At 35.7% G+C, this 17,385-nt stretch overlaps 1 protein-coding gene across 3 annotated transcripts in view; it reads right to left on the bottom strand.

Moving 5' to 3' along the window:
• WDR7 (WD repeat domain 7) overlaps nt 1-17,385 on the bottom strand; it is a 362,337-nt gene that overhangs the window by 105,750 nt on the left and 239,202 nt on the right. For all 3 annotated transcript variants that reach the window (XM_063077001.1, XM_063077002.1, XM_063077003.1), the window contains exon 22: nt 1,295-1,481. In XM_063077001.1, the coding sequence (XP_062933071.1) occupies nt 1,295-1,481 (187 nt within the window). The remainder of the gene's footprint in view (nt 1-1,294; nt 1,482-17,385) is intronic.

The raw sequence follows: 17,385 nt of genomic DNA, 5'->3' as shown, positions 1-17,385 counted from the left end.
AACTCATTTAACATCAGCCTAATGAGACAGGTACTTTAATTAACCACAACTTGTAAATGAAGAGAGGTAAAGTAATTTGCTAAAGGGCATATAGCTAGGGAGACACAGAGGCGAAGTTTGGAAGCACAGTGGTATCATAGGACGTAATGCGGGAGGGCAGTTGCCGAGGCTGAATACCTTTCTCCTACCCATCAATCTTGGGACTTTGGGCTGGGAATACTCAATCTATAGACAAAGCCACAGCATCCTGTTCTAGCATTTAGTTGTTTCTCTGGTCTCTATTTCCTAAGCACAGAGTAGTCAACAGAAAGACTACGGTCCCAAAGCATGCTGTAAACTAAGGGAAGTGTGAGGTATGAGAAAGGCAAACTTGAAGAAAAGGACAGAGAACTCTAGTTTTTTAAAAGGTTAACAATGACAAGAATGAAATGCCATTCATTGAGAAAATCAAAGAGGTAAGTAACACTTCCTTCCTTTAAGGGAGGCACCATGGACAGTTCAGGAATTCCTACCACTTCATACCCACTAGGATGACTATACTTAGGGAAAAAAGAGAGAGAGAGAGAGAGAGAGAGAGAGAGAGAGAGAGAGAGAGAGAGAAAATGGAAAAACAAGTATTGGTGAGGATGCAGAGAAAACAGAACCCTTGCACATTGCTGGTGGGAATGTCAAGTGCTGCAGCTGCTATGGAAAACAGCTTGGTGGTTCCTTAATAAGTTAAACATGGAATTACCATATGACTTAGCAATAGACTCTTAGATATCTACTCAAAGAAATAAAAGAGGTATTCAAACAAATACTTGTACACGAATATTCGTAGCAGCTCTATCCACAACAGCCAAAAGATGGAAACGACCCAAATGTCCATCAGAAGATAAACAGATAAACAGCACGTGGCATAACCACAGAATGGAATGTTATTCAGCTGTAAAAAGAAAAGAAGCACTGATGCATGCTACAACATGGATGAGCCTTGTAAACATTATGCTAGTGAAAGAAGCCAGTCATCAAAGACCACAGATTGTATGGCTCCCTTTATAGGAAATCTCAAGATACAATAAACACAATTTAAAAACTATGTCATAGATCATTCACTGGTTCAGTGCTAAATCTCAATTGTGTTAAAATTACAGAAACATGCTTCCCCTTCATTGTCCATATCCAAAATTTAATATAGAGATATTTGTGTATTTTTTGTCTATTAAACACACAACTTATAAAGAGAAATTGATGACTTCCACAAAACAAAACAAAACAAAACAACAGATTAAATTAATTAGAATTCAGCACATACTTAGCAAGCTGTTTCTCAGCATCAGCACAAAGTTCGAGAAGCCCCATCAGAACAGCGGACACATCCATGTAAGGCTCCCAAACAGTGAAACCTCGTCCAATCAGATCAATGGCTGTTCTTCGGATAGTACTGTGTGGAGGAAGTTTGGGGCTTGGCGGCTGTAGCAGAAGAAATGTCAGTGCCTTGCCTAAAATTACAAAATAAATGCAGAGCGGTAACTTTATTTTGTGATGTTTTCTCTGAAGCATATTTTCAAAATATAGACCATTCTGGATTTTTTTTAACCGCAAAGGGTTTTCAACAATAGGAGTATAAAAGATCTCCAGTTTATAGTTTGCTTAGCCATACACTTTCAAGCGACAAGCTAGACTACCATGTTTTATGCTGTTAAGGTCAGTAGGGGTTGGGGCGTCCCTTAACAGGCAATACTAGATCCTAAAGTGTTTCAATTCATAATGACTACACAGATAAGTATATATAATTTCAAAACACGTCAGTAATTCTAAATTCCAAACAATGTTCTCAGTGTTCTGCAAAATGGAGATGGTTTCAAATAAGGTAATATAGCACTTTTTAACCTTTCTTCTGTATCTAACACAGTTCACATGTAACATACCTCCTATCAGTAACACCTCTCATTATAGGCAATGTTGGGACGAGGAATGAAGAAGGTAGAATGCATAGTTCGAAAAAGTCTCTCTCCCTAGGAATCCATTTTCCTCTATATTCTGATGTACATGCCAATATAGTACAGTGATGTTAAGTATGTAGTAAGTTCTTCAAGTTTCTTAAACAAATTTTTAAAATAGCACAATATTATGTCTAAATCTGATGAAATGATCTGGATTTTAATTAACATGTATTCCTTTATGTTGAAGATGAGGCTGACAGTTTGTATACTTAAGCCTGATTGCTATTAAGCTGCAAAGACCCATTTGCTTCAAAAGGCATTTTGGCATTCGAAAAAGAAAAACACTAGGAATTATGAAAAGCAAATTGTAATTGAGAAGAGGTTTTTTGTTTGTTTTTGAGGGGAAGAGACAAAACAGTTCATAAATCAGAGAACAGTATACATACTGATTAAGGGGAACACAGGCTTCAGATTTAAGATAGGGAATTAACCACAGTTTCATAACTTATTGGGAGGCAGGCTGAGGAAGGTACTCAACTGAACCTCAGTTTCCTTGTCTGTAAAATGTCAATAAGAATAGCTATCTCTCACAGAAGAGTCTGTATGTTAAATAAATTTATGCCTGATAAGTGTACTGCCAGGAGCTCAGACCTGGTGGGTGCTCAATAAACAGCAGGCAGGGCTCATTATGGATAACTTGTTGAACTTGTCTGTTTCCCAGATTAAGAACAAGGCATATCAACATTAATTTAATACATCACTGAGTAAAAGCATTTAATCATTTTTATGTTATAGCCAATTATTAAATGGGAATGGATTGAAATGAAAGTGAAAAGATGTGAAAGGTATTGGAAAGCCAAGATGAGAGTCTATGAATGCATTCTGCAAATTAGTGGCTCTGAATTTCTTATCAGCCAAAAGAACCCTTTAAGAATCAGTTGAAAGCCCACAGTCCCTTCCCCAGGAAACTACATATACATATCCACCAAATTTGCAGAAAAATTTCAAGGAGGCCATGGACCTTGCGTTAACAACTTCCGTAGTAAACTAAAAAGGAACATATGTATAAAGTCTCCTTGAGGAAACATTTCAAAATTCATACTTCATAAGTGCATTTGTAAATTTTACTCTCATATTTAACCATGTAAATGTAAAATGTAAAGCTGCACATTTTGCTTTTGGATTAGAAAAATTAATAAACTCCTTAAAAAAAAAAAGTAATCCACTGTTCTCCATTTTCTGCCAGCATTTATGTGTTCCTTATCACATGATATTTTTAAAATATGGGCATTTCTGTGCATTTCCCTTTTCCTCAGCAAGTCTGTCAGCTCCTTGAGGGTAGGAACTGTGTTTCATAGAACTTTACATCTTCCAAACCACCAAGCACAGTGCTTTGCACACATCATGAACCTAAAATAGAAAACAGATCTGCCTTTACTGCATGTACATTTCTAACTCAGCTCCCGCCCCAGTTTGTCAGAATATTTCAAAATGTGAAGAAATCTACCACTTTCCTGTTTAATATTTACTTCCAGGAAGTTGTAAAAGCTGCAGAGAAACCCCAACTGCTGTTTTCTGCAGACATCCTAAAACACCAGCAGCACTGGCTTCCAATCTGAGCAATAGGGCTCCCTGGAGGTATATTCTTTGAGTAATATGGCAAAGGGGAAGTAAAGTTTCCCAAGTACCATGTTTCATAGCACTTCAATCATCATCTTCCTTAACTGCACTCTACCGTTTCTGTATTCATTACAGGTAGGAGCATTCTGGCAATACCAGGGATCGTGCTGGCTTCTAAGGGCTTCTGTGGTGGGACCTCTAGAGGCAGTTTCCTCACCACTCTGACAATTATTTCCTGAAAGTGAAAATAAATAATAAGTGGCCGACTTCTTGATATTTTCCATCATTGTTCTGATGAAGTGGGAAGGACAGCACAGAGGATGTGATTACTTGCCCTTCAATGAAATGACCATAAAGGGAAAATTAGTAAGGGTTCTCCAGAAGACCCCTGGCCCTGCAAAGGCCCACCAGAGTGTCTGCTGCCCTTCTGCAAAGCACGACCCATGACTCGCAGAGGGGATGCGCAGCTCAGCAGGATACAGTCCCTAGAGCACTGCTACCTTTTCCTTTAAATTATTTTCTATTTTACTCAATGATCTCATAAGTAAAATTCTCCTACAGCATCTCCCCTCCTTTAGTTCAAATTATAGTCTCCAGGTAACATAAAGCAAAGATACCTATAGTTTGGCAGGGCAGTTTTCACAGTTCTGGCAGACCATGTATAAGGTATTGAAAGGAGAGAGAAAAATGGCCTACTTCACACACAAATTTAAATCTACTAGTGAGAGTATGGTTTGTTTTCTTAATGAGCTGTTTTGAAATTATAAAGACACACAAATGTAAAAATTCCACATCTGTCTCTGACAACTTATTCCAAACAAAGCATGTAAATAACAGATATTAAAAAGGATTTTCAGGTAAACCTCTTGATTTCCAGCCTTGCTAATAGTTTTGATTTTACTGCTACCAGCAAAAATGACACTGATGTTCTGAAGGAATAATCTAGGATGCCTAAGTCTTCAAACTTCTTCATCATATATTCTTTCTGCTGATATTAAGGAACTAGCCTTTAAAAAATGGTTGCATGATAATAAAAGGGGATAGATATTCCTTTCTCAACTTTGTATTCTCTAATTTAGGGTTTTTCTAATATAATATAATACAGGTGCTCTGTGAGCCAGATCAAGGTGATGTGAAAGCTAAAATACAATGAAAATACATAAAATATAAAATATAAGGTAATGATAGTATCTTTCCTATTGATCTTTGGTACCTAGTAAGAGTTATACATTTTAATCTTTATAAGATAAAATCTAATTTTTTAAAAAAAATACATACTTATTTTATGTAAATGCATCACTCTTACATAGTACCTCCCTGAGTAAGCAAGGTGGAGAAAGATGCTATCATGTACCATCATGACTGATCCCTTTATGAAAGGCTCTCAGTGACAGTATTAAAAAGTTCAACTGGCCTGACATTTATTCAAGGCTCTCCACAATTTGGTCTTAACCTATCCATCCAGATTCCTCAAATAACTATTTATTGAGTATTGCTATATCATAGTACGTGTTTGAGAAACAGAAGGGAATAAGATTCAGTTCCTTCCCTTAAGAAACTTCATTCTAATTAAGGAGACAGGTGAACAAACAGGTAATTTGAATATATCATGAACAGTGTTTTAATATTTATAAGCACACGGTATCAAGACTAAACTTAACAGAGGTACTCAGTCCCATCTTGGAAGAACAAGAAGGCTTCCAGGGGAAGGTAACTTCTGTGTCAAAACCTAAAGAATAAGTAGGAGGAGGAGAGGAGAATGGAAAAGGGAGGAGAATGGAAAGAAACATTCCAGGCAGAGGAACAGCATGTGGAATGGCCAGGAAATGAGAGAAAGCGTGGCAAGATGAAGAGATTACATGTAGTTCAATATGGCTAAAAATTCTGTGTGGGGGTGGGGGTGATGGGCAAGGGGGATGAAGTATAACAGTGAGACATGAGGCAAGACATGTTACTAGAGCCCAGTCACAGGGGGCTTTATGTGCTGTGCTAAGGAGTTTGTTTATTCTGGTGATAATAGGAAACCATAGGAAAGTTTTAAGCAAAGAGAAGAGCTGATCAGATTTTCATTGCTGAAAGATCAATACTGGAGCTTTTTTGTGATTAAAAAAGGGCAAGATCTAGGGCCTTTTTAATTCTGATCTACTCATCCCCAGCCAACGGGATTAATTAGAATCATAGAATTTCTGAATTGAATGGACTTTAGAAAAATCTGTCTATTTCTGTGTTTTGGATGAGATAAACTGAGAACCACAGAAGGCAAGTAGTTAGCTGCAGCCCTAAGTAAGGACTCCGGGCCTCTGTGACCCAGACCATGGGTAATGACCAGTACACATCGACGAACACAACTTGCACCTCCACAACCATGTTTTATTCATGACGCTCTACCTAACAGAAATACATCTTCTACAATTTATCTCAAATCCATCTCCTCTTCCTTCTGAATTAATTTCAGATGCAGTTACCAGAATCTCACCAAAACAGAAGATTAAATAAATTATGTTTTATCTTTTCTCACACAATGAGAAGATTGTTGTCACTGGTGCAACAGCTAGAGATAACCATACCAAGGTCCCTGTAATTGTCTTGGCTCTGATTTAGTTGCGTCATGGCCACAGAATGGTTAATTCCACATCAAGCAAAACATTCACTTTCCAGGAAGGAAGAAGAACAGTGAAGGACAAAAGGACATGTGCCAGTTAAGTCAAGCATCTTTTAAAGTCTGATTACATTTCATTGGCCAGAATTATATCATACTTCCCCTAGTTTCAAAAAAGCCTGGAAAATGCAGTTTGTTAGCTGGGCATATTGCCATTTTCAACAAAACTGAGGTTTACTTTACATGAAAGGGGAGAATGGTATGGGGTAGCTATACTGTCCATACATTTAATAAACAATGATATACTATCTTTTGGCAGTTCTTCTATTGTCCACAGCTATTACTTATGTATTTATTTACTTTTTTATAACTGCTAAACAGGTAAATTCCCCGGGCCATGTGAAATTTAAAATAAATACTTTTATGTTTGGCATAGGCTTAACACAGTGCTCTATATTTAGTAAGTACTTAATACATAATTGTTGCTTTGGCAAACATTGAAAATTACACCACATATGTCCAGCACAGTCAACAAAATTATACACCAACTAGAAATTTCCAAGTCTTACATGGTTCTATGGTGAAACGGGAAAAATATAAACAATGTAGTCTCTTTCATAGAGCTAGAATTATTCAATATAAAGGAGTACTTATTCTGAGGTACGGTCTTACTACTTTTTTTTTTTGGTGAGGTTATGTTCTTACTGCTTTTTGGATGAATAAAAGTTTTCTTTAATAAAATTATACATATGCTGGTATTATCTAATTTTTGAATTAAGCAATATAAAAAATTCGAAACACTACTACATGCCCTCAGAATTTATTTTTGGATATTTTACTAACCTGTGATATCCAAAAGACTGAAAATCATTGCCATTTGTAATAAATTTACTGTCCTGGGGGAACTAAAAGTTTCCTTCTCTTTAAGTATTACAACCTGTAAGTCTTATTACTCGTCACTGTCTCTTGACTAAGAATGCCAAGAGGCTCCTAACTCAACTTGTTACAGGGTGGAATTCAGTATTATTCAAGTCAATCTGGGGCCATACTCAAGGTTAAGTTATCAAATTATTGGTGCTTCTTACCCGTAAGAGAGGTGAGTAGTATAGATACTGTGGCAGCTTTACAGGAGAATTTAGTGCACAGCACCTCACCACCACACCCCCCATATGCCTAGCCAAATGTAGAAATGAACTACCAATAAGCATACAGGTTCAGAACACTGGAACACAAATCAAATCAAAACAAAACAAAACAAAACCCTTTAAAAAGCGGAAAGCACTAAATCCCAGCAATGGATAAATCACAATTAACTTAGACCCTCTGGCTGCTGAGAAACTAATTCTGTTGTCATGCAGTCAAGAGCAATAACAATAACTCATATTTTAGTGTTATTTTTTCTCAAGCTTTTTACCTCTTTTGAAGAGTTCCAATTTTAATCTGACCGTTATTTAAAAATGCTACAAGAGTAAAGCTGCGAGAAAATATTTACACTTTCCTGTAACAGCAAAATGCTAAAAATGAGAAAAGGACTGAGAGAAAGATAGCAAAGCCAAGCCTATGTAAGCTGAGGTCAAAAAGCTGATAGTATTAACCTATGACTCACTTGTTGCTTTGGCAAGATGAATATTATTCAGTCATGGACTGGCCAATAAAAACATACCAATGTTTAAAATTTTCATAGTATCTGGCTGGTCTAGCTCTTTTAAAACATTAATATGCAAGCCATAACACACAAACACACACACGTGCACATATGTGCTCTAATGTTATTACTTAGAATTACTTAATGAATTTGTTTTCTGGAGCATTTATTTATCCTTATCACAAAGCACATACTCAATTTATTAATATACCCTACTTTTATTGAATGCCTATTATATGAAAACACTTTATTAACTATAAAGAACTATAGCTATATATTTCTCTAAGCATCATGTATCATTTTCAGCATTATTCGTTTGATTATAAATAACACTTTCACATGGCTGTTTCACTTTTTCCCCTCTTGCATTTTTGGCTCAAGGGTAGGGACTGAACCTGACAGTAGTACCTTCAGTTCTTCACAGCATGTTCGACACACAGCAACAGACACACCCAACATAGACTTCTTTTATTTACTTAAAACACACACAGTCAACTGCCAGATAATATATAGAAACAGAACATCAGAGTTGTCTACACCTTTATCTTCTCATGACCACAAATCCTATTAAGAAATGAACATGAATCATGTATTTTTTTTTTTTGCCCAGTTTCTACTTGTGCAGAAATAGTACTAAATAAAAAAGGATCATTCAAAAGTTGTAAAATCCAGACTTCCATTTGTAATTTTATTTCTTCCTTTTTTTTTTTTTTTTGGCTAAGTTTTCCCTCCCACATTTCCCTGAAAGCCTGAAGACATCACAGGAATGCTGTGGTTACCCCACAGAGAGTTTCTAGGACCAGCTGTCATAAGCCTTCTAGCAACCCTTACACCCATAGAAAGCGGCAACAGGCCCTGGCTAACTGAAGAGGCTGACGGAGGGAAACACGAAATGACATGTGTAAGAAGAGAAAGGAGCCTCAATTATGGGATTATGCAGCACCTCCTTGATAGAGGAAAGGCAGCTTGGATTTTACATCAGGAAACCATCAACCATAGGGAGGAGTTTTAAGAATTAGAAACTAAAACAGAAGCCAGAGTCAAACCTTTATCAGGGGAGAATAAAATGTTCTAATTGCAATTATTACAAAACCATAGCATTTTACAGAATTTTTCAAAGAGCCCTGGGAGATCATTCATGACTATTACTACTATACTGCTAGTAGAAAATATACACAACCATTTTCTCAGGTTTTGATCACTTCTAGGCCAGTCCACCAGCCTAGTTAAGACAATTTCATTCCTCATATTTAAAAGAAAAACATGAATGAAGAAATGGCCACTATGCTTTCTTGGCTCTGAATAGTACAGAAGGAAAAAAGGTCATATTAAGAAATACTTTAATTAATAGCTCAATTACAAGGAAACTCCTGTGGGAGAACACATTATATGCACTTTAAACCAAATGAATTTATGATGATTTATGCCATTACAATGAGTGCAAAAGGAATTAATAATGATTGGCCACTTATTTCAAAGTGTAACCAAGTGAATGAAGCCTTTTCCCACTTGCTAATGTCCATCAAAGAACAAGGATGGCAGAGTGCCATCTAGAATTCTATTCCTTTGCTTTATACAGGTACTTGATTTGATCAAAAATAATTCCAATGTAGTGTGCATTATTCATGGATATGAAATAATTTAAAAACCTTTCTATAACTAGGTGCTTTGTATTAATGCAATTATTAAAAACTGCTTTTAAACTTTTTACATTCTGTACTGCATAAAAAGTCATTTCTTTTAATGAAAAACATAAAATAACTGTTAAATTAGGAAGTTAAAAATCAAAATTCTTCTTAATTCAAATATTTTCTTTCTATTCTATTGAATTTCATATGAACTAAGTTATGTCAAATAGTAAAATTTAATCTCATTTTGCTTTTGGTATAATATATTTTGGATGGCAGACTAAGATAGGAGACAGTTTTATCTTCCTATAAACAAACAGAAGAATATACTTCATGCATATAGCCTTATTCTGCCTAGGGAAGGTAAAAAGTGCTAAGTGTTTGACAGTCTGGGGTCATCAATAAAAAAGCAAAATAATAAAAGCAGTTTATGAGATCAAAGAGGTATCAAAAAATTCATTAATCTACTGGATTGTTACTTGGATGGTCCAAATACTTCTATATCCTCTCCCTAAAAGGTAGAGGACTGTTGAATGGCATGAATGAAAGATGGGGAGGAAAGAAAAGAGGGAGACACATAAGAGAACATCAGGGTTTAAGTTCTAGCTCTGGCACCTATTAGCTGAATGAAACTTTCATTCATTCACTATTTACTGAATGCCTGCTAGGTAACAGGCACAATTTTAAGTGCACGTCAACAAAGTTTGTGCTCATATAAAGATCACATTCTAGTTGGGACATATAAACCAAATGAACAAATGGATATGTCAAGAAGTACTAAGAGCCGTGAAGAAAAATAAAGCAGATTAAGAGATTAGGAAGTGACAGAGAGGGAAGGACTCTGTGGAAGGTGACATTTAAACAAAGACTTGAGTGAAATGAAAGGGAGGCAGACGGGTATCTGAGGGAGAAGAACAAGAGGCTCTGTGGCAGGAGACTGCTTGGGACATCTAAGGAATAACAAAAAGTCCAGTGTGGCTGGATGACAGTGACCATGATGGGACACAAAGTCACAGAGGTAGCTTCAGGATGGATTGGATCATGCAGGGCCTTTTAAATGTGGAGTTTTACTCTAAGTGTGAAGTTTACATGGAAGAGAGGCTGTTTTCAACTTAGAAAGGTTTTCAACTTATGTGCTGTGTACAGAATAGACTACAGTGGGGGCAAGAGTGAAATTAGGGAGGCCTATTGGGAGGCTCTTGCAATGGTTCCAGCATGAGACAGTGATGGCTTGGACTACAACAGTAGTGATATAGTGAATAGTGAGAATTGTCTCAATTCTGAATTTAAAAAAAAATTTTTTTAGGATAGAGCAGACAAGATTCGTTTAGGGATTGGATGTGGTCATGACAAAAAGAGAGGGAAGAGTACAATTCCAAGAATTCTGGCAAGAACAACTAGGTGAACGGTGGTGTGATGTTTACTAAAATGAGTAACAATTATAGAAAAGAAGGTAGGGGTGTGTGTGTGTGTTTTAAGCAGGAGACAGCAATCTAAAGTTTAGTTTTGGACATGTCAAACTTGAGATACATAACAAACAACTAAAGGTAGATGTCAGCTAAATCACTGAATGTATAAGTCTGGAGATTGGTGGAGACATCAGGGCTAGAATGAAAAATGTGGAAATCACCCATGTACATCATCCATGCACTGAAGCCATGAGACTGGATGTGATGCCTAGAGAATGCACGTAGGTACAAAAGAACTTTCATAGATTGGAAAGAAGAGAAATAACAATGATGTGTACATAGGCCAATAAGATGGGTGAAAAGCAGTACAGGATGATGTCAGAGAAACCAGTGAAGAAAATTTCAAGTTTCAACATAGCTGGAATTATCATATGCTACCAAGAGACTGAGACAAGGGGTGAGAATTGTTTATTGTACTTGGCAGTGTACCAGTCACTGGTTTCGTAGAGTGAAAGGCAGAAAAGCTGATTCAAACAGATTCAGGAAAGAACAGTAGCTGAGAAAGCAGGGAAGGCAAACAGAGTATTTAGTATAGAATGTATACAATTATACAAATTAAAGTATTTTTATTTCCTGTGACAGTGATTTCTGATGACTACTGATAGTAATTTGGTGTCCATTTAACCTTCTATAGGTAAAGAATGATGCAATAGATATGAGTGTCTCTGGTTTATGTGATACGTATTTCTCACTAAAAATAAAGAAGCATTCCTTGTTCTATACATAGCTTCTATCGTTCTTCTCTAGGCCTGATCACCTGCAGGAATCAACCAATCAGAATGAGTCTCTGGCCTTCGAAGCAGAGGCTGGCCTTTCCAGGGATGAAACTCTCAACACTGCAGCTTCACTCACATCTGATTTCTACAGGAATGCATCTTCACCCTGTCTGGTCATCTATACAACACTAAACATCCTGTGAGAGAAGACCTGTCAAATGTATTCCAGAATTCTGAAGATCCTGATGTACCTACCCAAAGTAATCAATGTACCCTCAGTCAAAGGCTCATATTTGCACCACTCTAGAGTGTTAAGAATTTAACTATTATTAAAAACTACATGAAACCAAACCAATGACATTCTCTAGGAAATACCACCGATGTTAACCAAAAGCTTGGCAAAAAGCTAAAAAGAAATATTTTATTATAACTTCACAATTGCCTCTACTTTTAAATAATTCACATATGTTAAGTAAGTAAGCTATCATTATAAGATAAATCTCAAAGTAATTTTATAGGGAGTCTAGTAGAGATTAAAATTATGTGGAAAATTATTTGATCTCGTTTCTAATAACCATAGTAAAGTATTCAACTAGAACAAGGAACTGCTGAATGTTAACCCTTCACAGACACACAGTCAAAGACCACAGAAGTATGCCCTCCGTAGCCACTAAATATTAAGTAAGCTGTGATATGGAGACTAAACAAGCACAGGAGAAATAAATTCAGAATTGTTTTATATGCTGGTAAATGGACAAATACCAACATTCTGAATACAAGTACTTTAAATACTTCCTTTCTACACATTTATTTTATTGAAGTTGAATAAGGGGGGGAAAAAAGATGAGCAAACAAAAGTCACTCTGCTGCCCGTTTCTCAGTCTGGACATCTTTGTTTAAGCTTTGACTTGGCTTAAATGAACGAATTAATATTGACAAAAACATCAACTAAGCTAATGAGTTGTTAGTTAAGGCAATAAACATGTCACATTAGAGTCAGCGCAGTAAAGAGGTAATTAGCCCTGGAAAAGCCCTGCTGATTAGAGCTGTTGAGATCCTCTGCTCTTAACCTTTGAGTCCATTATCTAACCCAGGAGTGGTGGCTATGTTAACAGAAACTCACCAGTAAACAGCAGCCTTACTACTGTGGCTATGTCTGCATTCAGAATTCTGGGATGAAAGGGATGCTGGTGTATTTTCAAGAAAGCCATTAATAAAGCTCCATAAAAATCTGAAACAGAGCTCTTTCGAGAATAGATGTTAATGTCAAACAAAGAGAGAGGGTAAATTTATTCCCAAAGAAATATTTGGGGGTATACGTATTTTTTAACAAAAGGATACACAATAATACATTAAATATATTAAATAACATAAAATGTGACAAAGGGAAAGTCACTTTGATCACAAAATACTCTCTTCTACAAATGCTCTGATTCTTTGAAGATAAAGCACAAGATCCTATAATACGATGAATTCCTAACAACCTGAGCTTCAGAAGCAACCGAGATCACAGACAATTAAAAATCTTAGATAATAATTTACATCTGTTTAAGAAAAAGAAGCATGCACACGTTAATATACTTATGAAATCTGTATGTTTACATGAGATTACCCTTCAGGGCAGCTTGCTCTATAAAATCTGTTTCTTTTGGAACCTCTCACTAAGTTTACTGATTTGGCTTTAGGGAAATTAAAACTAGCATTTCAAAGTCTATGCTAGGAAAAAAACCCAAAACTGATGCGTGTAGAAAACTCGCAAATAGCAAGACAAAAATCTATGTAGGAGTTAAAACACATGTATGAATAAAAGTCCCATTCTCTAGATTAGTGGATTATTCCTGGAATAAAGCAAAAAATCATATTGAGAAGTACAATTTGAATTTGCAAACTGACTTCCAAAAAAATTATCAAATTTATGTTGTTTTGAAATTGCTTCTAATATCACATATGCATATCTATATGCATATCTGTAAAATAGATACTAATATTACATATAAATAGAGTAACTGAAACTACATTATCAGGAAGTATTTGTTTTTCCTTTGGAAACTTATTTTTCTTTTGAGCTTAAAAGCAAATGTGTCATGCATTCAAGATAACACAGATTCCCATTCACTTTGCACTTTTTAATAATTTTATGCCATTTCCTTTTACAAGGAAGAAAATACTTCACTCTAATTTTATTACGTAAGTTTGATGAAAGAAATGGTTAGGTATGCAGTTCGCTGCCACTACTGCTGTGCATGTATGTGTGCTATGCGCGTGTATGTGTGTGTGCGTCTGGGTGTTAGAAGAGGAGAGACAATGGGACATTTACTATACAGTAAATCAATACATGCTATCTTTTTTTCAGGCTGAGTAATTTCAAAAGGGACAGGAAGCAATTAGCTGCTTCATACCTTACTGGCTAGTATACAGTTTAATATTTTTTTATTTTCTTTCAAATATAGCTTCTTTTTACTAAATTTGAAAAATGGCAGTATATGGCTTAATTTCCATTAGTTAATTCTTCTTATATAATCAAATTTAGGTTGAAAAGCACTGTCACACAGTCTTCATTTTCAATAAAAGATGAAAAATGTAATACTATAAACCAAAATAAGAATTATATTTTTGTTATTCTACTATCATTGACAGCTAAGCATAACTTGAAATAATATACTATAGTATTTACTTCTTATATTATACACAGAACATAGAGAAATGTCCAAAATACTTCTAAATTGTCTCGGAGCAATAAACAGAAATAAAGTTGTCCAAATACTTTTAAGACTTTACAGCCATGTATGAATTTAATTTGATACAATTATTAATTTAATAATTTCATGTCTAAGAATTATGTCATATAACAGTGCTCAATCTTTGTTTCTATTACAACATACCTGAGGAATATGACATATTACCAAACTATGTCTTAAAAAGTCCTTCAGACAATTCAGATTGTCTGTACACCTTGCCCCTGCCCTCTTCTCGTTAGAAGGTAAAAGCTACTCTTCTCTCCCCAATGACTAAAAATAATAAATGAAAAGTAGCAGAAGAGCTATGAAGTAAGATACGGATTCTAATCTGAAATCTATAGCTTGATAACAGTTTGATTTGGGGTAACTTAAACTGGGTATTAGTTTCCTCATCTAATGACATAAAATGAGATGGGGATAAGACCTATTTCTTGAGTTGATAGAAGTATTAAATGAGTTAACCTGTACCATGCCCAACACAGGGTAGACTCTTGATATATCATATTCCTTTCCCTCCATGTCCCTGTATATAATTATAGAGAAACTGTTCCTTAATTGTTTTCCTTAATCACAGATTATTTATTTATAAATTATACTTAGACACAAAAAATCAAATTTTTTAAGAAAGGAAAACTTCTTGGACACCAATCCTTTAAAAATACTACAGAGTTCTTTACCAAACAGTAAGAAAAAACAGTAAAATGAATGCAGGGAAGGAAAGAGGGAAGAAAGGAAATCATATTTGTTGACTGCCTGGTAGGTGGTAGGTACTGTGCTGGCTCTTTACATGTGGTATTTCATTAACTCTGAAAATAGCCCGTGAGGAACATGATATTAGTTTCAATTTTGAAGATGAGAAAAATTGCTTCTTAGAAACCTTAAATAACTTATTCTAGATCATACTGTTAGTATTTTCAGAATAAGGTTTACTTGACTTGAAATCCCGATCTGCCCATTATATTATGTACAATATTTTTTTAAAAGTAATAGTCTATGTCATATTCCACACTTAAGATACTATCTGCAAAGAGACTTTATGTTTAATATTGCAAATGAAATACAACATATTATTTTCTCCTGATAATCCCAGCAACTATAACTGTGTGTATAACAATCAAATAAGTGCTGATTCATTTTAACATGTGTGAAAAGTGAATACCCTGACTGGCAGAGCTCAAGGATGGCAGAAATTATTAATTTGAATGATCTACGAATATTAACACACAAAACTAAGTCAGAGAAATGCAAACAAATAATATAACAACTGGTTTCCCAGCCTTTCCACTGTTAACTCTGGCATAGTTAAACTGAGCTAGAAATGCTATCTGCCTCTAAAAATCTATAGAGGGTGAATCAAATGTGAAAGCAAGATCAATTCTGTTCTAAGACAGTAAATGAGTTTAAGATCAAACCTGTTTCAGTTTATGGAGAGAATCTAACTATATGAGCTTAAATGCATGTTTATAGAACTATATTACAGAGGCAGGAAAAAGAAAATACACTCCCCACATCCCACTGACAAGTAAATTTCATGGCTACTAATAGGTTCAAAAACCTCTTTATCCCGTGTACCACACCATCCACATATACGGCTGCTATGGTCTGAATGTTTGTGTCCCCCGAAATTCTTATGTTGAAACCTAACCCCCCAAGGTGATAGTATTAAGAGGTGGGGACTTTAGGAGGTGATTAGATCATGGGCACTAATGGGATTAATGCCCTAATAAAAGAGGCCTGAGGGAGTTTTTTCTGCATCTTCTGCCACTTGAGGACGCAGCAAGCAGTTGTCATCTATGAGGAACGGGCCCTCATCAAATACCAAATCTTCTGGCACCTTGATCTTGGACTTTCCAGCCTCCTGAACTGTAAGCAATAAATTTCTGTTGTTTATAAATTACCCAGTCTAAGGTATTTTGTTATAGCAGCCTGAAAGGACTAAGACACTAGGTAAAGAATAGAACAATATCTTCATGCATCATATTTTTATAAAAGTCAAGAGCTAGAATGGTCCAGTCTTATTCTGCAGAACAGAAAACCAAGGCTCAGAGAAGTTATTATGGCTTACTATATATATTAAAGAGCAAGTGCCATGGTAGGTCCAGAGCCAAAGCTCCTATTTCAAAATCCAGCATTCCCTCTATGGTGACACAAATCCTCCATGTTAAATGAGGTTCAAAATTATTGTCATTATTACTGTTTTGATCACAACCATGCCCCAGTGCTTAACACACTGTCTGGTAGTGAGGAAGCACTAAAAAATTTTTGTGGAATTAATAAATAGATTTGATTCACACTCCACTGTGCACATCTTAATTATCTTTCAAGGTCTCAGTTAAGTTTTACTTTATTTACCAAGACTTTGCCAGTCACTCCAACTACGGTGTCCCTGAATTTCTGTAGCAAGTCTTGTTCATACCATTCTAAGAAAAACAGACTCAGCTTAGAATGAGAAGGGACCTTAGAGAGAATCTAGCCCAGAAGTTTCTAATCCTGGTTGACATAATTAGAATCACCTGATGAGCTTAATGAAAACAAATTCTTGGCTCCACTGCAGACCTACAGATTTAGAACACAGTGCAGTGGCATGAAATTCACTATTCTGTGGGATAGTCAGTTCTAATTTTAGGCATATATTTTTATTATGTAAAATTTCAAACATAAACGGAAGGAAGAGGATAATAAACCTTGCCGTACCCATCATCCAGCTTCAACAATTCTGAACTCTATTCAATCTTGTTTCATCTATATCCCTACTCACTTCCTCAAGAACCTTGAATAACCTTGCAGCAAATCCTATCTATAAATATTTCAGTATATATTTCTTAAAGATTGGGACATTTAAAATAACATGACCACAATACTATTATCACACATGAGCAAAATCATCAACTCCTTAAAATCGTTAAAGAGCCAGTCAGTGCTAACATTTTATTGGTTCCTTCGGTCCCCCTCTCTCTCCAACTGTCTCTCTCTCACCCTTCTCTTTCACTACTTTTCTTTCTCTTTCTTTCCTTCACTTATTTACATTTGTCTCTTCCAATCATA

Source organism: Cynocephalus volans, chromosome 13 (assembly GCF_027409185.1).
Source record: "Cynocephalus volans isolate mCynVol1 chromosome 13, mCynVol1.pri, whole genome shotgun sequence".
Classification (NCBI taxonomy): Eukaryota; Metazoa; Chordata; class Mammalia; order Dermoptera; family Cynocephalidae; genus Cynocephalus; species Cynocephalus volans.
The sequence above is the reverse complement of the archived record's forward strand: the minus strand, read 5'-3'. Positions and strand labels throughout refer to the sequence as shown.